Source organism: Mustelus asterias, unplaced genomic scaffold (assembly GCF_964213995.1).
Source record: "Mustelus asterias unplaced genomic scaffold, sMusAst1.hap1.1 HAP1_SCAFFOLD_2523, whole genome shotgun sequence".
Lineage (NCBI taxonomy): Eukaryota > Metazoa > Chordata > Chondrichthyes > Carcharhiniformes > Triakidae > Mustelus > Mustelus asterias.
In genome coordinates, this window is record NW_027592468.1 from 28,200 (window position 1) to 42,893 (window position 14,694).

Genomic DNA, 14,694 nt, shown 5'->3' on the forward strand with positions numbered 1-14,694 from the left:
TATAAACTTTAAAATGTGCTGTCTCCTGCAATGTATTAAATAGATTTGAAAAATGCTTGTTGCTGTGCAAATGATTATCTATAAAGTGGTTTCTTTGACTGCAGAAAACAAGTAAATTCACTTACATTTCTGGTTGATGTTTTGTGCAGGGAATACACAGCTGTTCTGGCCATATCTAAAGCAATTCTGAGGAATGTCATGTCCATACCTTTTGAGGAAAACATAAGTTAGTTAGTTCTGAAATAAAGATCTTTATACAGTGAGAATCTTAGCTACATTTATTTATAGCTCCAGAGATTGGATGAGGTTTTACTTCGCTTGTCTAAATTTGGTGTCGGACCTCTTTCTCCAAAATCCAACTTCTTCATAGTTCAGCTGGTAAAGGGAACTAATTGCTGGAATCTTGGAAGAAACTAGGTGTGATAGTGGATCTGTTAGCTGTCAGACAGATGGCATTAGCACCACAGCAATTGGCTGCTGTGTCCTTGGATTCCCAATTTTCATTGCATGCCAGTCATCCAAGTGTATTTGTTGGATGAGCAGAGGGTTAGATTTGATTCTTCCAAGGTCTATCAGCCAAGTAGTACTCAGTTTTGGTTCCTACAAGGTAATTGATTGATCAGACAAGAAAAGAAACCTAAATTCATGTAGGATGTGTCACATCCTCAGAATATCCCAAAGCACTTGAAAGCTAGTGAATTACTTTGGGTATTCAGTTTTGTATAGGCAATTTTGGTTGCCAATTTGCTGTTTCTTTTACATTACAACAGTAACTGTATTTCAAAAGTATTCAATTGTCTAAAGTATTTTGGGACATGAATGTGCATTTATATGTCCTCCATCACAATAGTTTTAAAACCTTTGTTGGTAGTCAGTGTATACAACATCACAAACAATTGCAACTAAGATGCTTATTAAGCAAGTTTGGACACTATGTCCTGAAAAAAATTATTAAAATACATTAATGTCTTCTAGTTTTGTTAGTCTTGGGGGAATTTAAATCCAGATCATAGAGATGAAAGGACAGTGCAAATTTACTTTGTTACCTGGTCTCCGGTTTAAACTTGCTATATTATATAGTAGCCATTATTGGAATTTATCATGAGTCATGTTTGGAAATTATTTTCAGTCCTGTTTCCCTTTGCTGTCTTTTTTAAACATGTACTGCTACTTAAATGTAATTGTGTGAAACATGAGGCTTTGACATCTGCTTTCCAAAAAGGAAATTTAAGGACATGATGCAGTATGTAAGAGATGTTGATTAAATTGATTTGTAAATGTATATTGAAGTACAGCCTGAGAGGTGACTGAAAATCTAATGCCAATTAATAACAGGATATCTAACATCTGGATTCAACTGTATGTGACTTAACAGTATGCTGCACATTTATTTAAACTTCTACTGGACTATACTTTCAATTGTAAATTATGGAAAAACTTCCAAACTTTACACTTAAATACATTTCAGAACTACATTACATTCAATTTACCTTTATTGTGCTTTGTTCCAAATGGTGGATTCATTATTATAGTGTCAAATGTCTTTGATAATTTGCCAGTCCCTAAAGAACAGATATCACACTGAACCATATTAACATTGGCCAATTCAAACTCCTCTGCATTTTTGCTAAATATGTCAAGTGCTCCTTCATCAATATCAAATCCCACGCATAATCTGCAAAAGACAAAAACAACCCGGTTAGTGAGGAATGTTTCTGTTTTGATCCTTGTATAAAGGTGTGACCTTAACCTCCAAGGTTGAATTCTTCCCTATTCTTGAGTTTGCCTGCAAAGTATAACTAACCCCAGAATGGTTTCTCCAAGTAATCTATGTAGGTGTACTTTGAAGCAGATAACTATTTTAATTTTATTTGAAGATATATTAACCCTAAACAGCAAGTGCAGTTAAGATACTAAACCTACATAAAGAAACTAGGAATTGGTTATTTGATGCCACATCAGCTAAATTTTTTTTTCTGGGAACTACTTCCTAACTTGTCCTCTTTCCATCCCCCTTTCCTCCCAGCCAAATTAAAGCTAGTGTTTCCTCTGCTGGTCCTATTACTGATGGAGGTCTACAATAATTTAATAATTGATAGTATTACAGAAAGTTAAGTTGAGAAAATAAAATGCGAAACAAACACAGACTGCTGGAGATGGAATAGTTAGAAATATAGCAAAGCAAGAAAATGATCAATGTCTTTGAGGTAGCCTTATTACTGTTATTTGATTATAATCAACTAAAATCTTAGACATTTCAGTCTAACTGGATATATTTGTTTACGGGTGCTATTAAGTCAGGGTTGTTCCAATATTAATCATAGAATAACATAGCACAGAAGGTGGATATTTAGTCCATCAAGTCGTTATTGACTTTTTTTGCAGAGTTTTGGTCATTTGATAATATACTCCTCGCTTGGCAGAATTGCTTCAGCAATCAATCTATGGTGATATTTTGCAGTGGTAATAGAATACTGTATTGTCAGAAGTGACCTCTTTCAGGTGAAAGGTTAAATTAATCTGCTGTCTTTTTGGCCAAGATGCCACGACACCAGAAAAACAGTGAATTCTTCTGATATCCTTGCCAAAATCATTCCAAAAACAAGTTGTTTATGTTAACTATTTAAGTGTGTTGTTTAATTGTGCGAAGGCAGTGGACATTCACTTTTGCCCCAGTAAACAGACACAGACTGAAACTATGGTTGTTCGGTTACAAGGTGCATGTTTGTAATCTCTATATCTTGTAAATAAATGCTTATAAAAGTGTGTAAAGCTTGGCTCAGCCATCACTCAACAAATGGTTTTCTGGGGAATTAACAGTTCATTTCATCTCGCTTGCTTATGGAATGTTTCTGTGGACACATTGGTTGCTGAATTTATCTACATCATTGACTGCACCCGAAATAAGTCACTGGCTGTAAAGCTCTGTGGGGTAATGAGGATGCAATAAGATGTAATATAAATAAGTGTAAATTATTTTAAATCTGCGCCCAGAAAATAGCATTTAAACTCCAGAAAGAATGGATCAGGGCCCATATTATCACTGCCAAGGTAAGATTATTTAACTAGGAGAAAGAAGCTAATTCTTCCAGAAGATGTACACTAATAGTTCCATATTTGAAATTGGAATTACTTTAAAATCAGACAATCATCTAAAATAGCTGCAAAATGAAAATGGTCGTGATGGCAATATTACAACAGGGTTTTCAGCAAAACTTGTGAAGTTGCATTCAAGACTAGTTTCAATTTTTTCAAATAAATACATTTTGATTACTGCTTTTTGCAATTCACATACCCTGCATCTAGCTTAGCTGCTCCGATACTCAGAACTCCACATCCACATCCAAGATCTCCAATTAACTTACTCTCAATGTCATCGAATGTTGTGTGTATTGTATATAGCATATGTGCTAAAATGAGAAGATCATAGAATATCATTCCATAGTACAACAGTAAGAAAATAGTACAGCAAATTACATTGTGAATTTCTTTAATTCACCATCTACAAACACACTATGGTTTTCCTGTGAGAAAAACAACAAATTCATTGGCTGCAGTGGGGCAAGATGAGCAGCGAGAACAACAGTGGGGTGAGACGACAAGGCAAATTTGTGCCCTCTTGTTATTGATCCTTTTACGAACAGGAACAGTTTCTCCCTATCTACTCTCCTCATGATTTTGATCATCACTATTAAATCTCCTCTTAGCCACCTTCTCTCCAATCGATCCTCATAACTGAAATTTCTCATCCCTAGAACCATTCTTGTAAACCTCTTCTGCACTCTCCAATGTGTTCACATCCTTCTTATAGTGTGACACCTAGAACTACACAGTATTACAGCTGAGGTCTAACTAGTGTCTTATACAAGTTCAGCATAATCTTGCTCTTGTACTCTATGCCCCTATTCATAAAGCCCAGAATGTTATATGCTTTATTGCTCCCTCCATCTATCCTTTTCAATTATCTATGCACATACACCCATGTCCCTCTGCTCCTGCATCTCTTTCAGAATTTTACCTTTTATTTTACATTGCTTCTCCTTGTTTTCTACCAAATGCATCAGCTCATTTCTCTGCAATGAACTTCATCTGCCCACCCCATCAACTTGTCTATGTCCTTTTGCAGTTGTACACTGTCCTCTTCACAGTTTACAATACTTCCAAGTTTTATGTCATCCATAAACGTTGAAATTGTCCCTTGCACATTAAGATTTAGATTATTAATATACATCAGGAAAAGCAAGGGTCCCGATATCGACTTGACAGTTGGGCAGCATTGAGGTGGTTAGAGCATCTCCAGAAGATATTGTAAACATACCTATCAAAACTGACATGTTGCTGAGGGGTAATGAAGAAGAGGGGTCTAGAATAGATCATTGGTAGACACCGGAGGTGACAGGATAGGCAGAAAGAGCCATTTCTGAAGACACACTGACTGTATTCCATTTGACTTCCATTAAACCAGATCAAAACAAGGGGGACAACGATTACAGCTCGGTCCATCAAATCAAATGCACTTGAGGGACAGGAGGGATAACACACGATGGTCACAGTCATAATGGCATGGGGGCCATGAGGGGAAGTTGAGCGGTCAACACTGTTACTACCGGGGAAAAATATATGGATTTAAAATAAATTCAGGAACAAAGGCTAAAACCAAATCAAAACGAGCGCCTGGTACAAAACACGGCTTCGCACCAATGTTTCCAACGACAAGCAGAACTAAATCTAAACAATTTTCTCTTCCAGCGCGATGCTGCAGGGGGCAGACCCTGGGTTAAGAAGATCAATAATCTTCAAAACATTTCAAAGGAAATTGTATTCTTGATGAGCGTCTTTTACCTGCTATGTGGGGGCTAGTGGGGTATTGTTCGAGAAGCAGTTTGGGCTGTTCAAACACATCCACTCGCTGCAGTAAACTCTCCAGTTCTTTCAGCTTTCCCATCGCTGCTCCCCGCCGTGTGCAGCCGGATTAACCCCCCGCCCACAACTACACTCCAATCCTTTCGTTCCGGCAGCACGAACACCGGGCATGCGCTTCACTTGGGCGCTTCAGGAGATGGCGGGAAAGGCGCAGCGTTTAAATAAGGAACAAACGGTTTTCAGAGAAGAGCGGTGTGTGAGGGGAGGGGAGGGGAGGGGAGGGAGAAACAGAATTAGTAATATACAGATTCCTGAGGATGAAGAAGTGATACGGATCATATTCCCACTTGGAGCTGCTCCACCCCATTGACCTTATCATTGGTCACATTGACCGCCTCCTCAGAGGCAGCTGGGATACTAAGGTCTGTGGTTATAAGGTAGGGTTTCAGCTAGAAAATACCCTGTCCGTATTTTTTTAACTACTGCCTAACAAGAGACTATTTACTCTCTCAACATTTAAATTTTACCTTAGGATACTTTGTAACCCAGTTTCGATACTAAATCTGCAGTGAATCCCATGTTAAGTTCTCTACTTCAGGGAGTCTTATTCTAACCTGCAATCGTATTCAGTCTTTAAATTGCAAGTTTAGCATTGGTGCAAACAGAAAATCTTCACAAACATGCTCACCGAGCATGTTTGTTGCATTATATATACTATGAATATAACAAAATCCCTTTGCAATGTTGATAAGGGAGGGAGGGTGGTGGCATCATGCTGGAAGTGATGGATAATCCTGTGAATATGGAAGCTAATGGGTTGTAACAAAATCCTGGCCAAAACGTTTACTACAGAACTTTAATTTCTTTTAAGAAGAGCTTGCATTTATTGAGCATTTTTCACATTCAATTGTATTCCAGATAATTAATCTTTCAATTAATTACTTTAGAAATGTAGTCGCTGTTTTGTAAGCAAAAATGCTGGCAATTAGAACACTCCATAGCTCGATGTACTAATGAGAAGAATGTATTTGTTCTGTTCCTAGTTGACTGAAGAATGTTCGTCAGGACACAGGGAGAAGGTTGCTGCTGTTTTTTCAGAAAAGTACTATAGGACCTGAACAGACAGGCTTATTTTAAATGGACTAGTGATCTGAAACTAAAGTAAAAGCAAAATACTCTGAATGCTGGGGGTCTGAAATAAAAACAGAAAATGCTGGAAAACTCAGTGGGTTTGGCAGTCTCTGTGGAGAGAGAAACAGAGTTTTGCTTCAGAGTTTTCCAGTGTGACTTATTCAGAACTGAAGACAGGTAGAAATGTCTTGCTCTGCTAAGAAAGGGGAAATGAAGGTTCAGGTGGAACAAAAGGGAAGGTCAGGGATAGGTGAGAGCACAATGGGAGATGAAATAGCAAAGATGTCATGGAACAAAACGCAAAGTGAGTGGTAATGGTAGTAGTAAAGAATCAAAGCATTGGTCCAGAATTGGTGTTAACGTTAGAATAAAGGTCAGCTCCGAAAGCAAAAACATGAAAACAAGGTACAAACTGCCACTGGAGGGAAGTGAGGTGTGAAGGAATTCAAAATGGAGGACAGAGTTCATGGTCTGAAGTTGTTGAACTCAATGTTGAGTCCAGAAGGCTGTAAAGTACCTCATCAGAAGATGGCGTACTGTTTCAGTGTTGGACATCACTGGAACATTGCAGCAGGCCAAGAATGGAAATGTGAGTATGAGAGCAAAATGGTGAATTGAAATGGCAAGCAATCGGAAGTAAATTGCTGCTTCACCTGGAAGGGATATTTGAGGAGAGAGGAGGTAAAGGGATAGATGTTACACTTCCTGTGTTTCGATGGGAATGAGATGAGGTGTTGGGGGTGATGGAGGAGTGGACCAGGGTGTCGTGAAGTGAACAATCCCTTTGCAATGTTGATAAGGGAGGGAGGGTGGTGGCATCATGCTGGAAGTGATGTATAATCCTGTGAATATGGAAGCTAATGGGTTGTAAAGTGAGGCCAAGAGGAACCTTACTGTGGTTCTGGGAAGGACTGGAAGTGGTGAGGGCAGAAGTGCAGAAAATGGGTTGGATGTGGTTGATGGTCCTGTCAATCACAGCTGGAGTGGGTGTGGTGGAATTCCCAGTTCAAGAAAAGGGAAGACATGTTGGAAGCACCATGATGAAAGGTAGCTTCGTCAGAACAGATGTGCTGGAGATGGAGAAATTGGGAGAACTGTGTCCTTGCAGGAAGCAGGGTGTGAGGAGGTGTAGTTGAAGTAGCTCTGGAGGTCAGTGGGCTTGTGATGCATATTGGTGGACAGTTTATCCTCAAAGGGATATAGAGAAATCAAGCAAAGAAATGGAAGTGTCAGAAATGGACCATGTTGAGGTGAGAAGAGTGTGGAAATTGGAGGCAAAATTAATATATTTTTCCAGTTCTCGATGAGAGCAGGAAGTGGCACCAATACAGTCATCAACGTGCCAGGTTGAGTAGGACTGGAACAAGAAATGTTCCACATACCCCACAAAAACAGGTATAACTAGGGCCCATATGGGTATCCGTTGCCATACCTTTTACTTGGAGGAAGTGAGACAAGGTATAGGAGAAATTGTTCAATGAGAAAACAAGTTCAGTCAAGTGGAGGAGGGTGGTGGTGTTTGGGTCTCCATTCAAGGAAGAAGTCAAACACACCAAAACTGTCCTGATGGAGGATGGAAGCACAGAGGAATTGGATATCCATAGTGAAGTGGAGGCAGTTGGGGCCATGAAACTGGAAATTGTTGAAATGATGTAGGGTGTCAAGAAGGTGGAAAGAGACCGAACAAGGGGAGAAAAGAAAAGTCAAGATGGGAAGAAATATGTTCAGTACAAGAGGAACAGGCTCAAACAATGGCATTACCAGGACAGTCCTGTTTGAGGATTTTTGGAAGGAGGTAGAAGCAAGCAGTTCAGGGTTGAGGGACTATAAGATATGAAAGGAAAAGCTCCAACTTACCGCACTTTCTTCTCTCGGGTCTAACCCTGACTTTGTTATTAAACCTGCTGACAAGGGCAGTGCAGTTGTCTAGCATAATGATCTCTGCCTTGCAGAGGCTGAGCGCCAACTCTCAATACTTCTTCCCTGGACCATGACCCCACTCCACTGAACATCAAAGCATTATTTCCAAAACGTCACTGACCTCAACTCCTTTGGAGATCTTCCTTCCACAGCTTCGCACCTTATAACCCCCACACTGCGAATGTCTTGCTTTTACCTCTGGTACATTGATGACTGTATTGGTGCTGCTTCCAGTACTTGTTTGGAGCTGGAAAAATTAATCAATTTTGCTTCCAATTTTCATCCTTCTTTCACCATAACATGGTCCATTTCCGACACTTGTCTTCCGCGAATTTTTGTCTCTATTTCTGAGGAAAGATTGTCTACTCCATTCCATTCTCCATGTTTCTCCGAATTATCTCATCTGTTCTGATGATGCTACCTTCCACCGTGGCGATTCTGACATGTCTTCCTTTTTTCGGAAAGAATTCCCACCCCACTTCCTATGGTTGACAGGGTCCTCAACTGTGTCCAATCCATTTCCTATTCTTCTGCACTCACCCCTTCCCCTCCCTTCCAGAACCACAATATGGTCCCCCTTGACCTCACTTTCCATCCCACAGTCCTCTGCATTCAAAAGATCACCCCTTTGCCATTTCTGCCGCTTCCAGCATGATGCCACCACCAAATACATCTTCCCCTGCCCTCTCCTGTCAGTGTTCCAAATGGATTGGGGTTCCCTCCATGACACCATGGTCCATTAATGATCTATGTTGTGAATGTGGGAGGTATGATCAGTACGTTTGCAGATGACATGAAAATTAGTGGTGTGATAAATAGCAAGAAAACCTTCGATTATAGAATGATATAGATGAGATGATCAAATTATTTGGAAAATCAGCCATTGTTGTGCTATCCGAGGGGGGGTTCTAATTTATAAAAGTTACAGTAAAAAGAAGCAAAGATATATTAATCTATCAGAGGGGTCAGCAGTAAGATTGTGGGCGGAGTCATAGACTTGAGAGATAAACCAAGAAGCACTAGCGGGCCAGAAGATGGTCAGCTTTATCCCCGTATTCATTAATGTTCCCCTGGACTACTGTAACATATACTGAGCTTTATTTGTGGAAAGCAAGTCAAATTGAGCCTGAAGTTTTAGCCTGTCTGCATATAATCCAGGAGTGGGGATGATGGAATATTGATGGTCTATTTCTAAACTTGAGCCCACCAATTCCTGTTGTTTTACTTTTGATAATATATGCGTTGTAAGAAATCATGTTCCCCTGGAGGACCGATTTGAGGGTCTCCCATGTTACTGATGGGGTGGTGGAATCAGATTTATTTGTTTTAATAAAAACATCTATGCTTGTGGATATAGATTTACAAAACTCTTTCAGGTATAAGATTGTGTTAAATCTCCTTGGGGTCTGACCTTTAGCTTTGGGTGTAAGATCCAGGTTGAGGGAGTGGGACACATGGTGTGATATAATAATGACAGAATAGTCAACTGTGTCAGCGTGATGAAAAGTAATTTTTAAAAAATAATCAGGAGAAACACCATGCATGCTTCCTCTACAATGCTCAACCGAAAGTCCCACGAAGAAGCATTATATCGGACTTGCGTTAACTCTGTTTCTGTCTCCACAGGTGGTGCCAGAATTTTAAGTAACAATTGTCTCCATCTATCTGTCTTCATTTTTGTTCATTTCATTCAAAACTTCATTTGTATTTCTAGTCAAGCAGGAGCCATGAAAATAATAGTAAGGTGAATTATCATTTGGTAAATGTGATTTCTAGTATGTGGAGAGTGCTTATTTTTTAATAGCTGTATATGATAACTGTGTTTAACATAATGCAGTTATTTAGATAATGAATAGAAGTTATATTTCATCAATCTCAGCTGTTGTACCTATCTAATTGAAGTGAAAAGAGAGATGATGGAGGAAGGAAAGGTAATGATTGTAGAAATAAACACAAAATGGATATTCAAATACCATATCTGCACAAAAATTCAAAGCTCCTCCTTCCTATGACAGATTGTTAAACTCAGTTGCCACCCTAGAATCAGTGGGCATAGTCTTAGCATATCGGCATTTTGAGATATTACTATAGGTGAATCTAGAATTATCCTGGGTAAATAAGAGATATAATTGCTCACAAGCTGGCAGTTCACAGGTTGGAATACCATTTCAAATACATTAATAACAGAAAATGGGGAGAAGGATATTAAAAAGAAGTCAGTGTATGGTACTTTTGCCAGGTGAAGATCATTTGTGTGGTTGGGGAGGATTCAAGTGAAAAGTCAGAACTATCACTTTTGCAGAACTCGATGGATTGCTTTAGTACATTTCCAACCCAATTTTTCTTTAATCATTCACGGGATATGGGTATCACTGGCTAGGCCAGTATTTGTTGTCCATCCCTAATTGCTCTTGAACTGAGTGGCTTGCAAGACCATTTCAGAGGTCATGTGAGAGACAACCACATTGCTGGAGTCACGTGTAGACCGGATTTCCTTCGATAAAATACATTAATGAACAAGATGGGTTTTTATGACAATCAACAACGGTTTTGTGGTCATTATTCGACTTTTAATTCCAGATTTTTTTTTTATTGAATTCAAATTTCATCATCTGCCATGGCGGAATTCAAACCCAGGTCCTCAGAGTATTGCCCTGGGTCTCTGGATTACTAGTCCAGTGACAATACCACTATACTACAGCTTCCCTTGGGAACGCAGTTTATTTATACAAATCTAAAAGGAAGTTATGAATTGTGGTCCTTATGAAGGATTTTGACCTTCTTGAGAATTTTTTTTGTGTCTCCTGTAAAGGAACACTAAGTTAGGCCTGTGGAGTAGGAATGACAGATAGATAAATGATTAGACTTGAAACCCTGATTTTTGCAGGGTGGATGTATGGTTAAATAGTGCAATGGATTAAAGTGAAAACAGCAGAGGAAGAGTATCTCATGTATAGTCAATCCAATTGAAACAAATTTACAGATCAATTCATTTGGTATCAATAACCTATCAAGGAATGGATAATTTATAATGAAATAACAATTGCCCAAAAAGGCTCGACCAAGATCGACAAGCGTCATGGACTTGGACACGGTTTACAACTCCAGCTGCTTTGAGGAAGAATCTACAATAGGCTTATTGCATATTGCTGAACTGCTCCAGGTCAGATCTTAATCATTCTGTTGACAGCAGAAAGCAAACAAATAAAGCAAATGGACAGATGAAACAGCTGCTGCTAAGAGGTGAAATGAGAAAAGAACCAGCCTATCCAGATTCCCGATGAAAAATATAAATTATGCAGGACTGCAGTGAATTTCAGGAGAACCACAAAACGTTCAAGAAAAAGCATTTGGAGAACCTCTCCAACTGCCCTAGGACAAGCACTTGGCTCTTGGGTTATGTTCTCAGAATAGGGCACCAGGGCTATGTTATCTGGTAAAGCTGTTACACCTGAATGTCAATAAAGCTGTTACATCTGAATGTCAATAAAACTTAATGCATGATCTTTTGGGCCTTTGTAACAAATTTGACTCCTTACACCAAATATGGATGCGACTACTATTTATTATATGGGACCACGTTCATATATACTCGACGAGCAGCATTTTTCCAGCCATGTGGATGAGGTTGGAGGAGGAGTTCCCAGAAAATTGGAGGAACCTCTTCAGAATGGTTCCCTGGTACTGTTGGAAAAGTTTCCCAGGAGTGGGCTGGGTTGCGGATTGGTTGTACACACCATGTAGACAAGCAGCTAATCAGGGGCAATTTCCAGGCTCAGTGCCATTTTGCCAGCAGCTGCCAGTCAACAGAGGTGGCCTCCCTGTGACAGGGTGGGGTGATATTGGAGCTGGAGGTCCTATGCTCTGTTGAGGACCGCAGAAAGGAAAGGCTGACCCTCAGGCCTCCACAATCCCACCAGAGGGCTTTCCCCTCCATTCCACTGGGTTTTTGCTTTTATGGCTCTGCATTATGAATTTAATTTTATAACTCTGAAAATGTCTCATGTTGAGCTGGTCTCAAGGTCTCCTACTTGTCTCAGCGGAAGCCACTTCTGGAGGGGCTGCCAATGCCCTAAAACTGCCGGCCATTTAATTGGCTGGCAGTGTCAAGAGCTCCTCCATCATCCTTTGTAAGGCAGCAAGCATGCAGGTGGCTAAATAAAGAGGTTGTTTCTGGGAATACTGGATCGTTGGTCTTGCTGTATGCAAGTGCAGGCTTAGGATCCTCATTTAGTCCTGATGTCAAGGTCCCAAAGCCTGCAGGGAAAATCCTGCCCAACAGTTCTGACAAACAGAGAAATAAAATAATACCACCACGTTTTCTTGTCCCATTTAAACGGTTGTCATTGCTCCTGTCCGAGCCTGCTTTTCTCTACAACTTGATCAGAAAAGTTTGATAATTTTATAGTCTGATTCTCACAAAATGTTGTAATTTATTATGGCTTGACAACTGTTATTGCAAACAAAAGCCCCCAAAGGATGTATTTTCTACAAAGCAACAGATGCCAACTCTGCCACTGAAGGTAGGCGGAAATAACATTTTCACTCTTTTATTAGTCCGCTTGAGCATTATAAGCATTATATCTGAAAAACTAATAGATTTCAAAGAAACTTGGTACACAGGGTATGACCCAAGGAAGAACTGATCAGTTTTTTGGCAAAAATGCAGATCCGAATACAAGATTTGTAAAAAAGTAACCATTAATATTGGGAGATGGAGTGAATTGACTTTTTTTTTTAGAAGGCTTTAGGTTCGTAGAATCATAGAACCCAACAGTGCAGAAAGAGGCCATTCGGCCCATCGAGTCTGCACCGACCAGAATCCCACCCAGGCCCTACCCCCATATCCTACATATTTTACCTGCTAATCCCTCTAACCTACGCATCTCAGGCCACTAAGGGGTAATTTTAGCATGGCCAATCAACCTAACATCTTTGGACTGGGTGGAAACCGGAGCACCCGGAGGAAACACATGCAGACACGAAGAGAACGTGCAAACTCCACACACACAGTGACCTGAGCCGGGAATTGAACCCAGGTCCCTGGAGCTGTGAAGTAGCAGTGCTAACCACTGTGCTACCATTTTATTACTCCACCCCTGATGGTGGGTAGAGGTAATGAATGATTTCCCCCCTTGATACTCTGTTTATAATATAGCTCAGTAACTAATGGACAGATTTCAACAAAACTTGGTACACAGGATATTGCCCTCGGAAGAAATTATTTATTTGTTTTTGGTGATAATGCAGATCGGGATCCTGGAATCTTTAAAGGATTTGTTAACATTTGGAAATAGGGCAAATTGGCATTCTTTTTAAAGAATGTTGGTTGTTTTATTTATAATGTTGTGATTGTCTAAGCTGCTGTGTTGCAATTTGTCACTGCTTTCAAAATGTGAGCAGAGTTTTCAGAGCAGGTTTTTGGATATGGATCGGCCTGAACCCTCCACCGTGAAATAGAAGCTTTTAATTTAAAAAAAATATTTATCCAGTTTTGTAGTTGGAGCTTCAACCAGGCAGGGAAAAACCTCAAGGAAAAGTTGCATAATTCTAATTTTGAGTTAACGCAACATGGCAGAAGTATGCGCTACTGAGTGCCCTCTTCACTTGTTTTCAGTGTTCCATCTCTTTATCGCAAAATTGCCTTTGTTATTTTCTGATGTGGCCTGATAAGAGACACCAATCATATATCCTATATTTTCAGCAACCAATTAATGCACAGTGCCAGTTAAAATTTCACCCTGACAAATCAAGCACAAAAACATTGTGGAAATTAACTATTTTAATATATCTTGCTGGGGTACAAATTAGCTGAGTAAAAAGAAATCTAAAATGTTAATCAGATGTGATCAAACTAAATCCTAATCCTGTGTGTGTGTGTCTGTGTGTGTATTTCTGCCTGTGTATGTACATATTGGTGTAACTTCCACCCAAGAAAAGGGAAAATCCTATATTTGTGACCCGAATTGGGTATTTGCGTCTCTAGCAGGTATTTTTCCTTCAATCTCCGAGTGGACTAAGCAGACATTTTGGCCCGATTTTACCATTTTGATTCTAAGTGCTGAATCTGGGAGTGTTTCAGATCCGACTTTTAGACCCATTCTCCGGTGCCCCCATACGCACTCTGCCTGAAAGAAAATCAGTGATTCCGAATCGTGCTGCAGAAGCCTGTGGGTGGGGCTTAATGTGCCCGAAACACTGCAGCTCTGATTGGAGCCTTCAACTGCGCATGCACAGTTTAAAAAAAAATAGAAAAACGCTCCCCTGCCGTATCACTCCCAGGCCGGATAAAGCCTCCCCCCTGGCCCCCACAGACATTGCTCCACCCCCACAACATAACTGACCCCCTTATCCCCCCTTTCCCCCCCACAACCGATCGCACGTAGAGTGGCAGCAGATGCCCCTGCCTCCCCACCAGAGAGCGATCTGACCCACCTTTCTCCGCCCCACCAGAGGGCCATCTGACCTGCCTCCCTCTCCCCCAACCAGAGAGCCATCTGGCCCACCTCCCTCCTTACTCTCCCCCCCCCCCCCCCCCCCCCCCCCCCCCCAACCAGAGAGCGATCTGACCTGCCTCCCCCCTCTCCTCCTCCCCCCACCACCAGAGAGCCATCTGACCCACATTCCTCCCTCCCCCCACACGAGAGAGCGATCTGAGCCCCTACCCCCTCCCCAACCAGAGAGTCATCTGACCTGCCTCTCCCTCCCAACCACTGATCTGAGTCAGAGAGCTGCCAGATGCTCTGAACTTACCTCCTCAGAAGGTGGAGCACCTGAATC

The 14,694-nt window shown here is 40.7% G+C and overlaps 1 protein-coding gene across 3 annotated transcripts in view; it reads right to left on the reverse strand.

Annotated features, from left to right (window-relative positions):
- Positions 1-5,182, reverse strand: part of mettl5 (methyltransferase 5, N6-adenosine) — a 10,118-nt gene extending 4,936 nt beyond the window's left edge. For 2 of the 3 annotated variants that reach the window (XM_078207624.1, XM_078207623.1), the window contains exons 1-4: positions 4,843-4,990; positions 3,296-3,410; positions 1,491-1,675; positions 126-208 (exon numbers count right to left, since the gene is read on the reverse strand). In XM_078207624.1, the coding sequence (XP_078063750.1) occupies positions 126-208; positions 1,491-1,675; positions 3,296-3,410; positions 4,843-4,945 (486 nt within the window). In that variant the 5' untranslated portion in view covers positions 4,946-4,990. Of the gene's footprint in view, positions 1-125; positions 209-1,490; positions 1,676-3,295; positions 3,411-4,842 lie in introns of all 3 variants that reach the window. The other variant, XM_078207622.1, reaches the window with a different exon arrangement.
- Between the last annotated feature and the right edge of the window lie 9,512 nt (positions 5,183-14,694).